This window comes from Pseudophryne corroboree, chromosome 10, assembly GCF_028390025.1.
Source record: "Pseudophryne corroboree isolate aPseCor3 chromosome 10, aPseCor3.hap2, whole genome shotgun sequence".
In the NCBI taxonomy this organism is placed as follows: domain Eukaryota; kingdom Metazoa; phylum Chordata; class Amphibia; order Anura; family Myobatrachidae; genus Pseudophryne; species Pseudophryne corroboree.
The window spans coordinates 109,249,154-109,268,518 of NC_086453.1; the positions used below are offsets into that span (position 1 = coordinate 109,249,154).

A 19,365-nucleotide genomic window follows, 5' to 3' on the forward strand; every position below is an offset into this window, starting at 1 on the left:
AATGGGGAATCTGCCTGCCGTAATGTGTAAAAAAGGGGGGCTGCCTGACGCTATGTGTAAAAATGGGGAATCTGCCTGCTGCTATGTGTAAAAAGGAGGAATCTGCCTGCCGTAATGTGTAAAAATGGGGACGCTGTCTGCCGTAATGTGTAACAAGGGCACGCTGTCTGCCGTAATGTGTAACAAGGGCACGCTGTCTACCGTAATGTGTAAAAAGGGCACGCTGTCTGCCGTAATGTGTAACAAGGGCACGCGGTCTGCCGTTATGTGTAAAAAGGGCACGCTGTCTGCCGTTATGTGTAAAAAGGGCACGCTGTCTGCTGTAATGTGTAAAAAGGAATCTGTTCGCTGTAAGGTGTAAAAGGGTCTCTACCTGGTGTAGTGGTGCTACTGTGCGGCGTAATTTGAATAATGGAGACTACTGTGTTGGTATTATTTTGTGGCCACACCCCTTCCCCACGAAGCCACGCCACTATGTATTTTTGCGCGCGCCTACGGCGCGCACTGCCCCCGGGGTGGACTTGGATGGGGGGGGGGCCCAAAGCATTTTGTCGCACCTGGGCCCACCGCTTGCTTGTTCCGCCACTGAATCCCTGTACTGCAGCCATACTTATATGAGTCTGGCAGCCTATGGACTTCCACTGTGGCCTATTTAAACCTGCTCCTAAGTACAGCACATTGCCAGAGCAATGCCTTCCTTATGGGATAGTTCCTATTATTTATTGCTGTACTGTTTGGACTCCTACAGCTGCCACCTATTGCCAGTGCTCTGCACAGTGACCATCTGCACATCTGCCTCCTCCTGCAGTTTCCTGCTCAGTCTCAGCAAGCATCGGTTCATCTGCTAGTCTGACCTGTGCTCTGCTTAGCAGTCTTCTGCATTTTTTTCTTTCTAACCTGCACACACTGGCTACCATATACTGCGGCTATCTCTACAAGTGTCTCCTGCACCTAGTTCCTCATTTGGACTTCTGTTCAGTCCCTCTAGCTTTCCCCCATAGAATAGTAATGTGGCTGGTTTCTTCTTCTTAGTATATATCCTGTGTCTCAAGGGTCTGGATCCAGGGCTGTGTGGGCGCAGTTTCCAGTTTCATATGGCTAGTTCAGTCGGGGTACAAGGTATCCAGTTCCAGGCTTGTGTGTTAGAATTTGGGTACCAGAAAGATACAACCCCTGTGGTTGGTGTCGCTGAGTTCCCCATCCCTGACACTAGTTCTGAGTTCTAAGTTTCTCGATTCCAGGATCAGCACTATACAGTTCTGAGTCTCTACAGTGGTTTTGGCCTGAGTTCCATAGAGTGGCTCCTTCTGTCTTTTTGGGTAGGGGGCTGCCACTACCCATGATAGAGAGGAGAGAGACGACCCTCTGCCTGAGCTAAAGGTTTGGCAGACATCAGCTTGAGTGCGCATATTTGCATCTGCATACAAAATGCTTTGCTACAATGGTTCCCTGGAAAACACTGTAACGTGGCATTTTGGGTGCAGATACAGCCGAAATTACACACAGAATATAGGCATGCCGCATATCATTTTAACAGCAGATATTCTTGAATATGTCTCAGACATGCAGGTAAATGTAATAGGGTCTGAGAATGCTGGAGGTCCGGCATTATGGCTGGGAATACACATATTTTTAAAGCAGCAATGATTAATAAAGCAAAACCAGGTTGGCTTTACTTTGTAAATGATTGCCACTTTAAAAATACAAGTATGCTTGAACGAAATCCTGGACCTCTAGCAAACCCGGGCCCTATCTTATACAGAGCCACCTGAGTGCAGATGTTCCCAAACTCGGTCCTCAAGGCACCCTAATGGTCCAGGTTTTAAAGCTATCCATGGTTTAGCATGGATGGTTAATTAATCCCCTGTGGCCAAGCATGAAAAGACTTCAAACCTGGACCATTAGGGCGCCCTGAGGACCAGGTTTGGAAACCACTGCCTTAGAGTATGCTGACACAACTGTAGCACAATTTATCTAATCTCAGCTTCACAATGAAAAATTATATTTATTATTCTAATTATTATTAATAGAGATAACTGTTTTATCATTATTAGAGGCAGCTAATAAACCTGACACCAATGACTCATTTTATTGATCTCTTATTATTGTATTGTGTCTGTGTGTATAGTGGATATTCCCCTAAGTAATATAATTTTGCAAGATTCCTATATAATATGTCTTTCAGGTAATGGGGAGCTATTTTACCAGTGGTCAAAGGCTGTCCAGATCCGTACAAACCTTGACCTTGTTCTGGATTGGCTTCAAGGCATAGGTCTTGGCGATATCGCAGCTGAATTCTTCCGAAAATTATCAACAACAGTAAACTTGTTGTGTATTCCTAAAACCAGTCTTTTAAAGGTAAGATGTTTCCAAATAAATGTTGTGTTTTCCTCTCAAAGCTGAATGTACACTGGGCAGTTACATAGTAACATAGTTACTGAGGTTGAAAAGAGGCAAAATGCCCATCATGTTCAACCTGTATTCTGAATCAAGTTGAGTTTATTTTACTGTACCTGCTGAAGAATGTTTTATGACTAGTTAACAACTATAAATCATGTTACACTCGGATTAACAATGTCAATATTTTAAATGTTATAACCTTGGATATCCTTTTCAATCAGAAATTCATCCAATCCTTTTTTAAATGCATTTACAGAGTCCACCATTACAACTTTCCCTGGCAAGGAATTCCAAAATCCTGATTGCCCTAACAGTGAAGAACCCTTTCCTCCGTTGCGTACGGAATTTTCTTTCCTCCAGCCTCAGCGAGTCCCCACGTGTCCTAAACAGAGTTCTTTTAATAAATAATTCCTCTGATAACTCCTTGTAGTGCCCCTTTACATATTTGAAAACATTAATAATGTCTCCTCTTAGACGCCTTTTTTCCAGTGTATACATATTCAACTTAGTAAGCCTTTCCTCGTAATAGCCCTTTAATCAGTTTAGTAGCTCGCCTTTGAACCCTTTCAAGTTCACCGATATATTTTTTATACAGTGGTGCCCAAAACTGAACACAATATTCCAGGTGCGGACGTACCAATGATTTGTACACAATATACCAGTGCTACACACTATGCATGCATTACAATGGTGACCCAGTGACAATGTTGACGTAACATAGCACACCCATGAGTTGTGTTAGTTTGCCGGCCTTTAGATGTGGGGGCGAGCGCAACGAAGCCCCTTACGGGCTCGCTACACTTCCACTCTCTCGGTGTCGTGGACTCCCATGAGTGGGAATAGTCCCTGTTGGTCGGCATGCCAACCATCGGACTGTTCACTGTTTGGGATCCTGGCATCAGTATAGTGACCGACGGTCGGGTAACCGCATCCCATTTTAGTAAACTGCGCCTCTGTCACAGCAAACATATGCATTCTATAGAAGCTATCATAGGCATCTCTGTCATTTATCACTGATGGGTTAATGGACGTTACTGGATGGCAGTGGGGCATTTGCACATACCCATGGGAATGGCACAGGCGTGAGGCCAGAGTTGCAACCTATTCTGCATATGGAGCGGGCATGACATTGTCAGTCACATCTTCTGCACATAACATGGCTGCTGTCTTTGCCAGGTGTGGATCAATGGATCGACAGTGTTAATGTCGACAGTCAATAGGTCAACACCAAATGGTCGACATGCATTGGGTTGACATGTACAAAAGGTCAACAGGTGAAAGGTGGACAGGCTCAACTATCGACATGACGATGGTCGACTTACAGGTGGTAGACAGTGACACATGTTTTTGGGCCAAATCTATTTCATGTTCTGTGACCCCCATCAGTACAAACATAGACCCTTGCGGGCTTGCTTCACTCGCCACAGGTTACTATTCCCAATCAAGCGAATGTTGAGAAACCTCAAAAAAAATAAGCGTTGACCATTTGTGTGTCGACCATCGTCATGTTGACCTTTTGAACCTGTTGACCTTAACCACTGTCGGCCTTTCATCTGTCAGCATCTTGCACCTGTCAACCTTTTGTTCCTGTTGACCTGATGCATGTTGACCATATGTGTCGACCTATTGATCGTCGACCAATATATTGTGGATCTATCATCCGGATACCGTCAATGCCTGAGGACTGCGGGTGGTATGATCACATAGTTGCTGGCATTGTAGCATAGGACATTAGATCAGTGTAGGCATCTGGAATTTTGACCACATTACATACAACTGAGAATCAGGCCCATTGTCATTATAAATTATTGCACTGTCGCATAGCTTATGTGCAGGAGGTGAGACTCTGCTCTACTGTTTCTACTGGATACGTATGCAGCCAATCTTTATATGCACAGTACTAATATGTGGGGGAGTGTAATAGGGTGTGAGGATCAGAAAGTGAGAGATTTTGTGAGAGTACTCCTGTTTTTTTAAAAAGTGCCAATCATTTACTTGGCAAAATAAACCTTGTTTTGCCATATAAATGATTTCCACCCACTTTTTATAAAACAGAACTCTCACAAAATCTCTCGCTTCTTGATTCTCACACCTTATTACACTCCCCCCATGGTGTTAATTCTAGACTTTGAGGCTATATAAAATACTGCACTGGCAATGCAACACCGCATCACATTTCCTGGTAGGATAGGAAAGGGATATTGCATTAATATTTTAAGACTGTTCTTTTGAGGTATTCATGTATGTATACTGTAGTATAATGTCTTCTTGTCAACAACCCGTTTGCTATAGTAACAGTAACATAAAGGACTAATACATGGGGACCTAAGTGAATGCTGCTTTCTGCTTCTCTCACCCAGCTATCTTGGAGCAGTCTTCGGAGTGACTACTCTGCGCTCAGCAGTGCACAGCTCAACCACTTGTTAAGAAACTATCATCTGGGAGTGGGACGATCACATCCAGCTGCTTGGGACCCTCCTGAGGAGGAAAAGGATGAGATGACAAGCAGTGAGTCCGCTGAGTGCAGTCTGACCTTGCTCTCTGCCCTGTTCTCTTTGATTCAGTTTCCTTCTAACTCCTGTAGATACTGATGTTACATTTCACACAAAGCTCATCTTGCAGATGTGATGCTGGAAACAGAACACTCACATTATTATTTCTTGAACTGAACACGTAATGTGAATATTCAGTTTGTGTCCAATACAATAAAAAGTCTAATCTTTATCACCATTGGCAGTTTTCAGGGGGCATTTCCCATTTCCATTTCCTGTGTCTTTTGACACAGTCCCTTACCCCCGATATGCCCTGCTGAAATGCTCACCTAGGCCAACCACTCTCCCATCATCACAAAGGAAGGCCTATCAGAATTACATGGATCTCCATGCAATTCCAATCTGTGTCTACCGGCGATAATCATGGGAAGCGTGAGCATTACACCTCTGAGGCATGCAATGTTATAGAACATCTGTTCACTTCTGAATCAGGCCCATGGTCCTTTTAGGGGCCGGGAGGGGAGCAGTGGAAAAAGTCATCAGGTCCCCCCCATATAGGACAGCTTGTTCCTCAGGTATTATGGCTATTAAATATTTAATAGTGTAAAGAATGGTGTGATCCTGTGGCCACAGGTTTGTATTAAGAGGTGCAGACTGTTTACAAATAATGTAACATTTTCCCCATTGAATATAATTTCTTATCGCTGCATGTTACGGCAATTAGCAATTACTTTAGTTTGGTGTTTTTCGAATGCCTCTGCATTGCACAAGCTGCAAAGAGTTAAAACTAAACTGATAGTGTACTCTGTCCCTTTTCCTCCAGATACAGACACAGCTAATTTCCTTTGTGTTGCCACCGGGACACAGGTGTGCGAGTATGGGCTTCTGGGGAGGGATCAGAAGGAACCTTCCCCAGCAAATGTGCAGAAATGGAACCCATTGGTTACAATGGGCTAACACTAGGGCCAAGCTTCAAAAAGCTAACATTTTTGAAGTTTAGTAAATTGGCCATTATTGCAGTCCCCGTAGACAACTTTGGGGGATGCTGTTGTGAGCGATAGAAGAGAGACCGCAGCAGATAACTCCAAGTTTTGCTCCCATACCCTTGTAATAAATGGCCAACCTACTTAAATAATGTGGCAGACCTCTAAATACGTCCGTTTTAGGAGAATCGACCGCAAATGTGGTTGGTAGTTGTCATGGGGTTGTATTGTGTTGTAATGCTGTTATTAAAAATATACTGTTTATGCTGTAGAACAATTGTAATCCCACGTGCACTTTTCTGGAATCAATCCTACCCCAGTGTGTTTTAAAGCTCATTTTGTTTATTCAAGTTTTCCTATTGCTTTTTAGATTATAACAACTTCTCCATCTTTAAGGCTTTGCCCATCTAAACTAAACCAGGTTTCTGCTAAAATCATTCACAATCCTCAAAAAATACATTGTATAGTAAAAGTGGTTCCAATGATCTCAGAAGTATTTCAACCACTTTCCTATGTTTGGAACCACTTCTGTTAAAATCTGTCCATTTACAAGTTCATTGACCACTATTGAAGATTTAATTACTTAAAGTGTGCAAACTGTGTCCCACTGAATAAAAGTAGAGTCTTATTACAAAACTACAATTTAATATTTATGTATATAAATCCAGTGTCGGACTGGTGCATAAAGGGCCCACTGGGGAAATGTAGTGGTAGGCTCGCCATGCTTAAGGGTGTGGCCAGACAATAGTAGAGGTGTGGCCAACCACCACAGAGGCTTGGCTAACCTTTATGACAATGTACCAGATTAATAACCGCAATGCACTGTAGAAAATACACCATAGTCCTGTGCAGTATAATGTAACATATGTATAATTAAAGTATACTAGGATAGAGTTTGGAACCTAATCCCAAGAGGAGGTGGGCCTACAGGCAGAGGAGGTGGGCCCACAGGCAATGGAGACTACCGGTGGTTCCCCTGTGGGCCAGTCCGAGCCTGTATAAATCTAATATTTATGACTTTCCAATACATGTATGTTTTAATTGCATTAAATGCATTTGTAATGCGCATAAGATATACATGTAATTAAAAAATATTTTGAAAATTTTTCATTAATATATGACATGCTGGAACACACTCAGGAAAGGGCCTTTACAAATCACAAACTGTCCACAGCATGAAGGTTGTTCAGATGTATGCATAGACCAGTATAGGTGCGGGGCTAGGTAACAAGGGTGTGGATTATTAGATCTACACAAAAAAAGGTCTACATTCAATAGGTCTACCACTAATGGTAGACATGCATTAGATCAACAGGGTCAAAAGGTCGACATAGAATATGTAGACAGTAGAAAAGATCAACAGGGTCAAATTGTCGACATGGAAATGGTCAACACAAAAAAGGTAGACACAAACTTTTTTTTTGTGTCATTTCTCTTTCGTCCTAGAAGATACTGGGAATCCATTTAGTACCATGGGTTATAGACGGGTCCACTAGGAGCCATGGGCACCCTAAGAACTTGACAGTGTGCGCTGGCTCCTCCCTCTATGCCCCTCCTACCAGACTCAGTTTAGAAAATGTGCCTGAAGGAGCCGGTCACGCTTATGGAAGCTCCTGAAGAGGTTTCTGCATTTATTTTTCTGTTTGTTATTTTCAGGCAGGACTGAATGGCACCAGCCTGCCTGCTTCCTGGGACTTAGGGGGGATGAACGGCCCAACCTCTTGAAGGGTTAATGGTCCCATTCCCCGCTGATTGGACACTGAGCTCCTGAGGGAACTATTCGCAAGCCCCACCACGTCGAGCATACATTCCCGCAGCGCACCGCCACCCCTAACAGAGCCATAAGAATGAAGAGTGGTGAGTACTAAGCCGGCGTCCTGGTTAGCGGGTCGCCGGCCATTATGGCGGCATGAGGGTACGGAGACGCACGGCTTCTAAATGGGGCGGACTGCGTCTCCAGACTCAGTACACAGTGCAGACGCATCGCTTCTGAGGGGGCGAACTGAGTCTCAGTACACTGTACACAGTACCCACACTGGCAAACAAAGACTTAACACGAATCTGACTCCATTTTAAGCACTAAATTACCTCAGCCAGTATAAAAAAAGCGGGAAGCCCGCACGCCATGGAGGGGGCGGGGCTTCACTTTGAGCTCACCAGCGCCATTTTCCCTCTGCAGTGGACACAGACGCTGACTGACAGGGACGCGCAGCTCCTCCAGAGTGACTCCAGATTACCTCAGCGGTACCAGGGGGTCATAGCGTGGGGGGGGGGGGAGCGATTATTAGTGTACTGAGTCCCCAATCTGGGTACTCAGTCTGAGACCCCGCTAAGCTTGGCATCAGTGATAAGGGCACGGTGTGCTGGCTCCATAATATCTCTGTCTCTCCCTGGAAAGGCTCTTTGTGGGTTAATTGTGCTTTTAACCTTTTCCTGTGTGTGTGCCGTCACATTTACAATATGTCAGGCAAAGAGTGTGTTTCATGTACAGCAGAGTGTTCCTTTTCCCCAGGGGGCTCACTTCCAGTGGAGTGCACCTTCCCAGGCTAGCGGGGCTGAACCAGCATGGCTGGATTCCATTAAAGGAATGATTTCTAATATTTCTACTAAAGTGTCCCGTAATGAGAAAGACACGCAATACTTAAGACAATCTGTGGATGAGTTTATAAACAGAGACTCAGTCCCCAAAATAGCGTCTCAGACCCTTACCATTTGTACGCAAAAACGTACTCTGGCCCATTTCCTGCAGTCTGACTCTGATCATGAAGAGTCAGACATGGAGGAGGGGGTGGTGGACTCAGAAGGGGGGGATGCTGCTCTGTCACAGGGAATAGAGGCGCTTATAGAGGCTATTAGAGACATTCTACAAATTCCTGATAAGGTGACAGAGGAGTGTGAGGAATCTTATTTTAATGTAAAAAATAAATCCTCAGTCACTTTTCCTGTGTCTAAGGAGCTGAATACCCTGTTTGAAGAACCGTGGGTTAATCCTGAGAAGAGATTTCAAATCCCTAAGAGGTTACTTTCATCCTTTCTTTTTCCTCCTGAGGATAGGAAAAAATGGGAAAATCTACCGATAGTGGATGCATCAGTATCCAAGCTGTCACGGAAAATAGTGTTGCCTGTCCCTGATGTAGCCTCCCTGAAAGACAGGGCTGATCGTAGAATTGAGACCACACTCAAATCTTTGTACACAGCTGCTGGGGTGGCCCAGAGACACACTATAGCATGTGCGTGGATAACAAAAGCCATTGCTAAATAGTCAGGTAACCTAATTGAGGGGTTAGATTCCTTATCTAGGGGGGGGGGGTTGTTTTACTCCTGCAACATATAAAGGACTCTGCAAACTTTATGGTGGAAGCCATAAAAGAAATAGGCTTGCTTAATGCACGCACTACGGCTATGGCAGTGTCAGCACACAGGGGCCTATGGCTACGCCAGTGGACTGCTGATGCGGACTCCAGGAAAGGCGTGGATGGCCTACCATATACAGGAGAGGCCTTATTTGGAGATGAACTGGATAAATGGATCTCCAAAGCTACTGCGGGTAAGTCCACATATCTTCCTTCCGCAGCTCCTCCTGCCAGGAAGGCCTATTCAGCTTCCAATTTGCAGTCCTTTTGGACAGCCAAGTTTAAGGACAAAACCAGAGGTTCTTCTACAGCTATCAGAGGCACTAGAGGTAAACCACGCAAACCAGCAACTGCTGGTTCTCAGGAACAGAGTTCAACCTCTGCTTCCTCAAAGCCTTCAGCATGACGTTGGACCGCAATGCCTGCAAGACTGGCGGGTGGGAGCCCGACTAAAATTCTTTAGTCACATCTGGACAAATTCGTGCCAGGATCCCTGGGTCATAGATCTTATATCCCAGGGCTACAGACTGGAATTCCAGGAGCTCCCACCTCACAGATTCTTTAAATCAGGCTTACCAGTTTCACAAAAGGCAAGTATAACTTTACAGGACGCCATTCAAAAACTGGTACATTGTTCCAGTTCTACCTCATCTGCAAAACAAGGGGTACTATTCCAACTTGTTTGTAGTACTGAAACCGGACTGTTCGGTAAGACCGATTCTGAACCTCAAGCCGCTGAACACATACTTACGAGTGTTCAAATTCAAGATGAAAGCGGTGATCTCAGGTCTAGAGAACAGAGAGTTCCTAGTGTCTCTGGATATCAAGGATGCGTACCTTCACATTCTGATCTGGCCGCCTCATCAGGCTTATCTACGGTTTGCACTGCAGGACTGTCACTACCAGTTCCAGGCCCTGCCATTTGGTCTCTCCACGGCACCGAGGGTGTGCACCAAGGTGATGCAGAGATGATGTTTCTCCTCCTCAAACAGGGAGTGAACATAATTCCGTACCTGGACGATCTTCTGATAAAGGCACCGTCCAGGGAGAGGTTGTTGGACAGCATTGCCCTCTCAACCCGACTACTCCGGGATCACGGGTGGATTCTGAACCTTATGAAGTCTCACCTAGAGCCAACATGGAGGCTTCCATTCCTGTGTATGATACTGGACACAGAGTCGCAGAAAGTGTTCCTTCCTTTGGAAAAGGCATTGGTAATTCAGTCTGTGGTTCGGGATGTCCTGAAGCCAACCCGGATATCAGTACATCTATGCATTCGCCTTCTGCGGAAAATAGAGGCCTCTTACGAGGCACTTCAGTACGGAAGGTTTCACGAAAGACCCCTCTAGCTCGATTGTTGGACAAATGGTCCGGATCGCATCTTCACATGCACCAGAGGATCCGTCTGTCGCCAAGATCCAGGATTTCTCTTCTATTGTGGCTTCAGACTTCTCACCTAATCGAGGGTTGATGGTTTGGGATTCAGAATTTGATTCTGCTAACCACAGACGCGAGCCTCAGAGGTTGGGGAGCAGTCACCCATGGGGTGCAGTTTCAGGGAAGGTGGACAAGTCAGGAAGTCGTCCTTCCAATCAACATTCTGGAACTCAGGGCCATATACAACGCCCTTCTGCAGGCCTCATATCTTCTTCAAGATCAGGCTATTCAAGTCCAGTTGGACAGTGTGACGGCGGTAATGTACATAAACCGACAGGGCGGTACGAAAAGCAGAGCAGCAATGTCAGAGGTGTCAAAAATTCTCCTCTGGCCAGAAAAAAACGCTGTGGTGCTGTCAGCGGTCTTCATTCCGGGAGTAGACAACTGGAAAGCAGACTTCCTCAGCAGGCACGACCTGCACCCGGGGGAGTGGGGCCTTCACCCACAAGTGTTCAGGTGTTTGACACGACGGTGGGGATATCCACAAATCGACATGATGGTCTCTCATCTCAACAAGAAGCTAAAGTGGTATTGTTCCAGGTCGAGAGACCCACAGGCAGTGATTGTAGGCGCTCTGATGACTCAATGGGTCTATCAGATGGTGTACGTGTTTCCTCCACTTCCTCTGATCCCAAGGATTCTAAAAAAGAATAAAAAGGGAAAAGGTTCAAGCAATACTCATTGCTCCAGATTGGCCAAGAAGGGCCTGGTACGTGGACCTTCTGGAGATGCTTCCTCTGCCTCTTCGTGAGGATCTTCTGCAACAGGGCCCGTTCGTCTATCAAGACTTCACGTGGCTACATTTGACGGCATGGAAGTTGAACAGCTGATTCTAGCCAGGAAAGGAATCCCTGGCTCAGTTATCCCGACTATGAGCGAAGCCAGGAAGGGGGCAACGTCTAAACATTACCACCATATTTGGAAAAAGTACGTCTCTTGGTGTGAGAGCAGAAATTATTCTGCGGTGGAATTTCATCTGGGACGTTTCCTGCTTTTTCTGCAGTCAGGTGTGGATGTAGGCCTCCGTCTGGGCTCTATAAAAGTCCAAATTTCGGCCTTATCCATTTTCATTCAGAAACAATTGGCTTCTCTCCCTGAGGTCCAGACGTTCTTAAATGTTGTTCTGAACATCCAACCTCCCTTTGTGCCTCCCATGGCACTTAGGGATCTCAATTTGGTGTTGCAGTTCCTCCAATTGGACTGGTTTGAACCGTTACAGGAGGTAGATGTAAAATATCTTATGTGGAAGCCCGTCACACTGTTGGCCTTGGCTCAGCAAGACGTGTGTTGGAGCTGGGGGTGTTGTCTCACAGGAGCCCCTACTTCATTTTCCATGAGGACAGAGCTGAACTCAGAACTCGTCAGCAATTTCTTCCCAAGGTGGTGTCTGCGTTTCGCATCAACCAACCTATTGTGGTTCCGGTTGTTACTGACACCTCTGCTACTTCAAAGTCTTTGGATGTTGTGAGGGCTTTAAAGGTGTATGTGAAGCGAACAGCTCGTCACAGAAAATCAGACTCGCTGTTTGTTCTTTATGATCCCAATAAGATTGGGTGTCCTGCTTTAAAGCAGTCCATTGCGCGCTGGATCAGGTTCACTATCCAGCATGCTTATTCCATGGCAGGATTGGCAGTTCCTAATTCTGTACAGGCCCACTCTACTAGGTCGGTGGGTTTTCCCTGGGCGGCTTCCCGGGGTGTCTTGGCTTTACAGCTCTGCCGATCAGCTACTTTGTCAGGTTCGAACACGTTTGATAAGTTCTACAAGTTCGATTCTTTGGCCTCTGAGGACCTTCAGTATGGTCAATCAGTTCTGTAGGAACCTCAGCACTCTCCCACCCGGTGTGGGAGCTTTGGTACATCCTCATGGCACTAAATGGGTCTCTAGTATCCTCTAGGACGCAAGAGAAAATAGGATTTTAATTACCTACCGGTAAATCCTTTTTCTCGGTGCTTCGTACTTCCTGCACTGTTACTTGGTTAAGTATTCTGGTTTGTTCAGCTGTTGCTGTTCCTGTTTCAGGTTTGGTTAGCATGGCTTTCCTCTTGTTCTATGTGTGCTGGTTCGGAATCTCACCACTATCCTTTTATATCCTTCTCTCAAAGTATGTCCGTCTCCTCGGGCACAGTTTCCTAGACTGGGTTTGGTAGGAGGGACATAGATTGAGGAGCCAGCATACACTGTCAAGTTTTTAGGGTGCCCATGGCTCCTAGTGGACCCATCTATACCCCATGGTACTAAATGGATTCCCAGTATTCTCTACGGACTACGAGAAAAGGATTTACCGGTAGGTAATTAAAATCCTACTATTTTTTCTGCCACAACCATGCCCAATTAGTGTGCCACGTACCCTCGCATGGCGAGCGAAGCCTCACGCATTGGGCACAGGTTACTATTCCTAATAGTAGTCCACGTGGATGGCAGAGTATGAAAAAGTTTGTTTTCATTTGTTTTAAAACAATAAATGTGTGTCGACCATTGTCATGTGGACCATTTGACCCTGTCAACCTTTTGAACTGTCTACCTTTTACATGTCAACCTTTTGACCCGGAAGACATTTTGACCCTGTCGACCTAATGCATTATTTATTTTATTACCAGTTTTTTATATAGCACACACATATTCCGCAGCACTTTACAGAGAGTATTTGCCCATTCACATCAGTCGCTGCCCCAATGGAGCTTACAATCTATATTCCCTATCACATGTACACACAGACACATAAACACATTGGGTAATTTTTGTTAGGAGCCAATTAACCTACCATTATATTTTTGGATTGTGGGAGGAAACCAGAGCACTCGGAGGAAACCCACGCAAGTACGGGGAGAATATACAAACTCCGCACAGTTAGGGCCATGGTGGGAATCAAACTCATGACCTCAGTCCTGTGAGGCAGTAATGCTAGCCATTACACCATCCATACTGCCCAATGCATGCCTACCATTAGTGATCGATCTATTGACTGTAGACCTTGTTAGTGTAGATCTATAGACCGGATACTGGTAAACAATGAGGCAGATGGAGCTGCATTTCTAGGTCTCTGCATAAAATATAGGTTCATCTCTTTCATCATGGCAGTATGATGACGACCAGTCGGCCAGAAATCATAAGTATTACAATTCCGTTTATAGTTTTCTCACAGAATTATGCAATTTGTGTATTTTTGTGTATTTAGGGAGACAGTGGGGCCGATAGTGAAGGGAGTGTACAGCTCCTCCCCTTCTCAGTATCGGCCTTTCGAAATTTTCAGCTCAAGACCCGTGTTGACCCTAATGCAGCCATGTATCGGTAATTAGTCAAAATTGGTAACAAATACTCAGATCAGATACACCAGCCAGTACTGTTTCTATGGATCTGGGTACCCCTGGCAGTATTTAACTAAAAAAACTTCTATTAAGCTTTGTCACAATGTTATGATGCTGTGCATGATCCACTTCTGGGCCACAACATCATAAAGACTCTGTGACTAAGCCCAGAGATAGGGGGTCAGACCAAAACACAAAGCTTGGGTAATTTATGGAGAGCGTAGTGACTAAAAACTTTGGTGGCTGAGAAAGCCTATGCCTTCCCCTTGATCGGTACCCCTGCTGAGTGCCATCTTGGCCAACTGGCTAACCGGTCTAGCAACGCTCATAGATGGCAAAAGCATAGTTATTTTTAAAAACAACACATTGTAGAGATGTAAGTTACTAGCACAATAACTGAAATAACCTTTGATTAACCCTTCCTATGCTTGCTCAAAAGGCTTTAAATCAGTTCTTTAGTCCACACACCGGAGTGTGACAGACCTTACACCTGTACAAAATATATTGCTAATGTTTAGGACTTCATCATGCATGTTGTCATTGTGAAGGACACTAGGAAATGCAGCAGCAGTCTCAACTGCAGATCCTAAATTGCTTTATGTTTCCAACAGGAAGTAAGAGAACATCTCACACAAAGGTCACAAACCATCTGTCCTCTAATTAGGAAATATCCCAGGTGGTCATCTCAAAACAAATGGTAGATTAAACTTTCTATTACTTATGTTTTCCTTATTCTGTACAATATAAGGATTACATTAAGTAGTGCTCATATTGCATTTTTAAAAGGGGAGATTTACTAAAGTGCAGTTCAGCTTTTGCCACTTTCAAAAGGGGAAAACGTTATTTAATAAAGTATTAACTCTACATCAAACTTGGGGCCAGATTCAGAGGTGGACGGATATGCAGTTTTGTCACAGCCGCTACTGTGAATTATGGTGATGCTGCAACCAATGGGCTGTCTACTGGCCCACCAGCTGCAGCTCTAATCAGCGATGGTGTGCAAATATTTGTACTGTGGTTGCTCAGAATATCCGGCGGAATTTGTCTTCAGGTGTCAGTGGTACTTTGACGCAGTCCTTGACTCGCCAACCGAGGCCAGCCCTATCTGACCAGGAACGTCTATCACAATTTCATTGATCTCCATGCAATTCTGATCTGCACCCCAAAATGAACCCCGCCTCCTGCCCCCCTCCACGGTAAACATCAGGATGTATGCACATTGCATCTCGGACACGCGCACATATAGATCATAAGACATTTGTATCCTATGTTCTACAGCCGTTCACCTCTGATTTAGGCCCTTGGTCCTTTGGGTAGGAGTAGGGAGGTGACCCAAAAAAATCATCATGCCACCACACCTAACAAGCATTGGCCCAATGAGTAACACTGATGATGAGTAACATTAGGACTCTTCTGGAACATCTTGCCAGTGGATGCAATGGCAATACTGTAAAATAAACGGTAGTAGACCCGGATTGCTGTGCGTGAGCAGTGATATAGAATGTTTCTGATTGGCTGCTTCTAGAAACAGTAATGAACTGTCAGTGAATACTGGAATTTGTCGTGCCACAAGAGATTCCACTACATTTCTATTATGTTATCCTGGTACCTGACAGCCAGAAGTACCAGAAGAGCCCAATGCTACTCAACATTGGGCCGGTCACTCTGGGTGCAGGCTCCAATCATTTTCTTGGTGGTCCAGTGCCAGTAGCAGTGTAAATTGATCTGGACCCCACAGCTAGATAATTGAGTAGGCTGGGCTCTTACAAAATGAACGTGATACAGCATCCGGTTTTAGCATGCCGATGGTGTAAATTTCATGTGGTTTTTGCAAATGGTCACACATCGCACTGCTGTTTGAAGTTTCAACCTACAAACTGACAACTGGTAATAAAGCCAATGTTTTATATATTTTGAAAGAGACATTATAAAATAACTATTACTTATTTTTAAAACCAATACAGTAATAAAGACATATTGTAGATAATTAAAACAAGAGTTCTTCCATATTAATCATACTTTCTGCTGCGGGGTACACTGGGCTCCACAAGGAAAGACATAGGGGTGTAGAGTAGGATCTTGATCCGAGGCACCAAAAGGCTCAAAAGCTTTGACTGTTCCCAAGATGCATAGCGTCGCCTCCTCTATAACCCCGCCTCCCTGCACAGTAGCTCAGTTTTGTAGTTGATGCCGCAGATAGCAGGCACATAACAGAGGGGCTGCTCTGGGCAGCCCTAAGTAGAGCTTTTTTGAGAATAAAAGTGAAGACTTCAAGGGCTGCAGCAGTGTGTACATGTCTAGTGACATTCACTGCTGCAGCTCCATCTCTCCACAGCGGCGCTGTACATTTCCGAGCCCTGGTTGCCGGGTAACTACAGCAGGAGGCTCCGGTTTTCTTCTGGTCAGGCACACGGCGGGGGCTCTCCGGGATCGCGTGGCCACGCTTCGGAAGGTGGTGAGTGGGTCCCGCTCGCGGGACCCGTACTTTATCGCGGGTCGGTGGGAGGCGGGCCGCGCGCGCTGGCGGTGGACACTGTGGCAGTACAGGCGATCCCACTAGATCACTAGGGCATGGGTGCAGGTCAGGTTTTCTCTTAAAACCTTTTTGTGTGTAGCCTGCAGTACCTGGTGGTTTTGCCAGCAGAGGGGATAAGGCATAGACCTGGAGCCCCTCCCCCAGCCCCAGGGCGCCATTTCCAGCAAATGTTCCCACCCTGGAGCTGAATAGCTGTCTCTCCCTCACTCCCTGTCAGTGTTTGGGCGCCATTTCTCTCAGCTACACTGTTCCTGGGACTGCTTGGGCAAATCCTCCTTTGTAAAGACGCCTGGTTGTCAGCGTTGTGACTTTACATGATACTTAAGTATTCTACATGTCAATTAGACAGTGTTAGTTAAGAAAGAGTGCATTTAGTCAGGGTTCTCTGGTACAAGTACCCTGTGATATACATCCAGTTCTTACTGTGCAGTGTTATATCTATTGACTACATAGCTGTATATATATAAGCTGGTCCAGTGTAGTATTATTGTTAGTAATAACCTCTGCATTGTATAACTGTGACTATATGTGTGTGCATTAGCTTGCTGAGTGGTTTCCATTTCGTGTCTCTCACTCAACTTGCTATCCCTATATTCTATAACCTGAGGGGGCTTGGTGAGTCAGGTTTTATAATTATATAGGATTTCTCTATCGTCCTAGTGGATGCTGGGGTTCCTGAAAGGACCATGGGGAATAGCGGCTCCGCAGGAGACAGGGCACAAAAGTAAAGCTTTCCGATCAGGTGGTGTGCACTGGCTCCTCCCCCTATGACCCTCCTCCAAGCCAGTTAGATTTTTGTGCCCGGCCGAGAAGGGTGCAATCTAGGTGGCTCTCCTAAAGAGCTGCTTAGAAAAGTTTAGCTTAGGTTTTTTATTTTACAGTGAGTCCTGCTGGCAACAGGATCACTGCAACGAGGGACTTAGGGGAGAAGAAGTGAACTCACCTGCGTGCAGGATGGATTGGCTTCTTGGCTACTGGACATCAGCTCCAGAGGGACGATCACAGGTACAGCCTGGATGGTCACCGGAGCCTTGCCTCAGTCTTCTAAAGGTAGCGCACAGCACTGCAGCTGTGCGCCATTTTCCTCTCAGCACACTTCACACGGCAGTCACTGAGGGTGCAGGGCGCTGGGAGGGGGGCGCCCTGGGAGGCAAATGAATACCTATTTTGGCTAAAAATACCTCACATATAGCCTCCGGAGGCTATATGGAGATATTTAACCCCTGCCAGAATCCGTTAAGAGCGGGAGACGAGGCCGCCGAAAAAGGGGCGGGGCCTATCTCCTCAGCACACAGCGCCATTTTCCCTCACAGAAAGGCTGGAGGGAAGGCTCCCAGGCTCTCCCCTGCACTGCACTACAGAAACAGGGTTAAAACAGAGAGGGGGGGCACTAATTTGGCGTTAGAAATATATATAAAAAAGATGCTATAAGGGAAAACACTTATATAAGGTTGTCCCTATATAATTATAGCGTTTTTGGTGTGTGCTGGTAAACTCTCCCTCTGTCTCTCCAAAGGGCTAGTGGGTCCTGTCCTCTATCAGAGCATTCCCTGTGTGTGTGCTGTGTGTCGGTACGTGTGTGTCGACATGTATGAGGACGATGTTGGTGAGGAGGCGGAGCAATTGCCTGTAATGGTGATGTCACTCTCTAGGGAGTCGACACCGGAATGGATGGCTTATTTAGGGAATTACGTGATAATGTCAACACGCTGCAAGGTCGGTTGACGACATGAGACGGCCGACAAACAATTAGTACCGGTCCAGACGTCTCAAAAACACCGTCAGGGGTTTTTAAAACGCCCGTTTACTTTAGTCGGTCGACACAGACACAGACAGGGACACTGAATCCAGTGTCGACGGTGAATAAACAAACGTATTCCTTATTAGGGCCACACGTTAAAGGCAATGAAGGAGGTGTTTCATATTTCTGATACTACAAGTACCACAAAAGAGGGTATTATGTGGGATGTTAAAAAACTACCGTAGTTTTTCCTGAATCAGATAAATTAAATAAAGTGTGTGATGATGCGTGGGTTCCCCCCGATAGAAAATTATGGGCGGTATACCCTTTCCCGCCAGAAGTTAGGGCGCGTTGGGAAACACCCCTTAGGGTGGATAAGGCGCTCACACGCTTATCAAAACAAGTGGCGGTACCGTCTATAGATAGGGCCGTCCTCAAGGACCAGCTGACAGGAGGCTGGAAAATATCATAAAAAGTATATACACACATACTGGTGTTATACTGCGACCAGCGATCGCCTCAGCCTGGATGTGCAGAGCTGGGGTGGCTTGGTCGGATTCCCTGACTAAAAATATTGATACCCTTGACAGGGACAGTATTTTATTGACTATAGAGCATTTAAAGGATGCATTTCTATATATGCGAGATGCACAGAGGGATATTTGCACTCTGGCATCAAGAGTAAATGCGATGTCCATATCTGCCAGAAGATGTTATGGACACGACAGTGGTCAGGTGATGCAGATTCCAAACGGCACAAGGGTGTATTGCCGTATAAAGGAAGAGGAGTTATTTGGGGTCGGTCCATCGGACCTGGTGGCCACGGCAACTGCTGGAAAATCCGCCGTTTTTACCCTAAGTCACATCTCTGCAGAAAAAGACACCGTCTTTTCAGCCTCAGTCCTTTCGTCCCTATAAGATCATATCTGCCCAGGGATAGAGGAAAGGGAAGAAGACTGCAGCAGGCAGCCCATTCCCAGGAACAGAAGCGTTCCACCGCTTCTGACAAGTTCTCAGCATGGCGCTGAGACCGTACAGGACCCCTGGATCCTACAAGTAGTATCCCAGGGGTACAGATTGGAATGTTGAGACGTTTCCCCTTCGCAGGCTCCTGA

At 45.7% G+C, this 19,365-nt stretch overlaps 1 protein-coding gene across 3 annotated transcripts in view; it reads left to right on the forward strand.

Moving 5' to 3' along the window:
• Nucleotides 1–19,365, forward strand: part of RASIP1 (Ras interacting protein 1) — a 199,192-nt gene that overhangs the window by 165,557 nt on the left and 14,270 nt on the right. For all 3 annotated transcript variants that reach the window (XM_063942723.1, XM_063942722.1, XM_063942724.1), the window contains exons 10-11: nt 2,186–2,358; nt 4,761–4,908. In XM_063942723.1, coding sequence (XP_063798793.1) covers nt 2,186–2,358; nt 4,761–4,908 — 321 coding nt within the window. The remainder of the gene's footprint in view (nt 1–2,185; nt 2,359–4,760; nt 4,909–19,365) is intronic.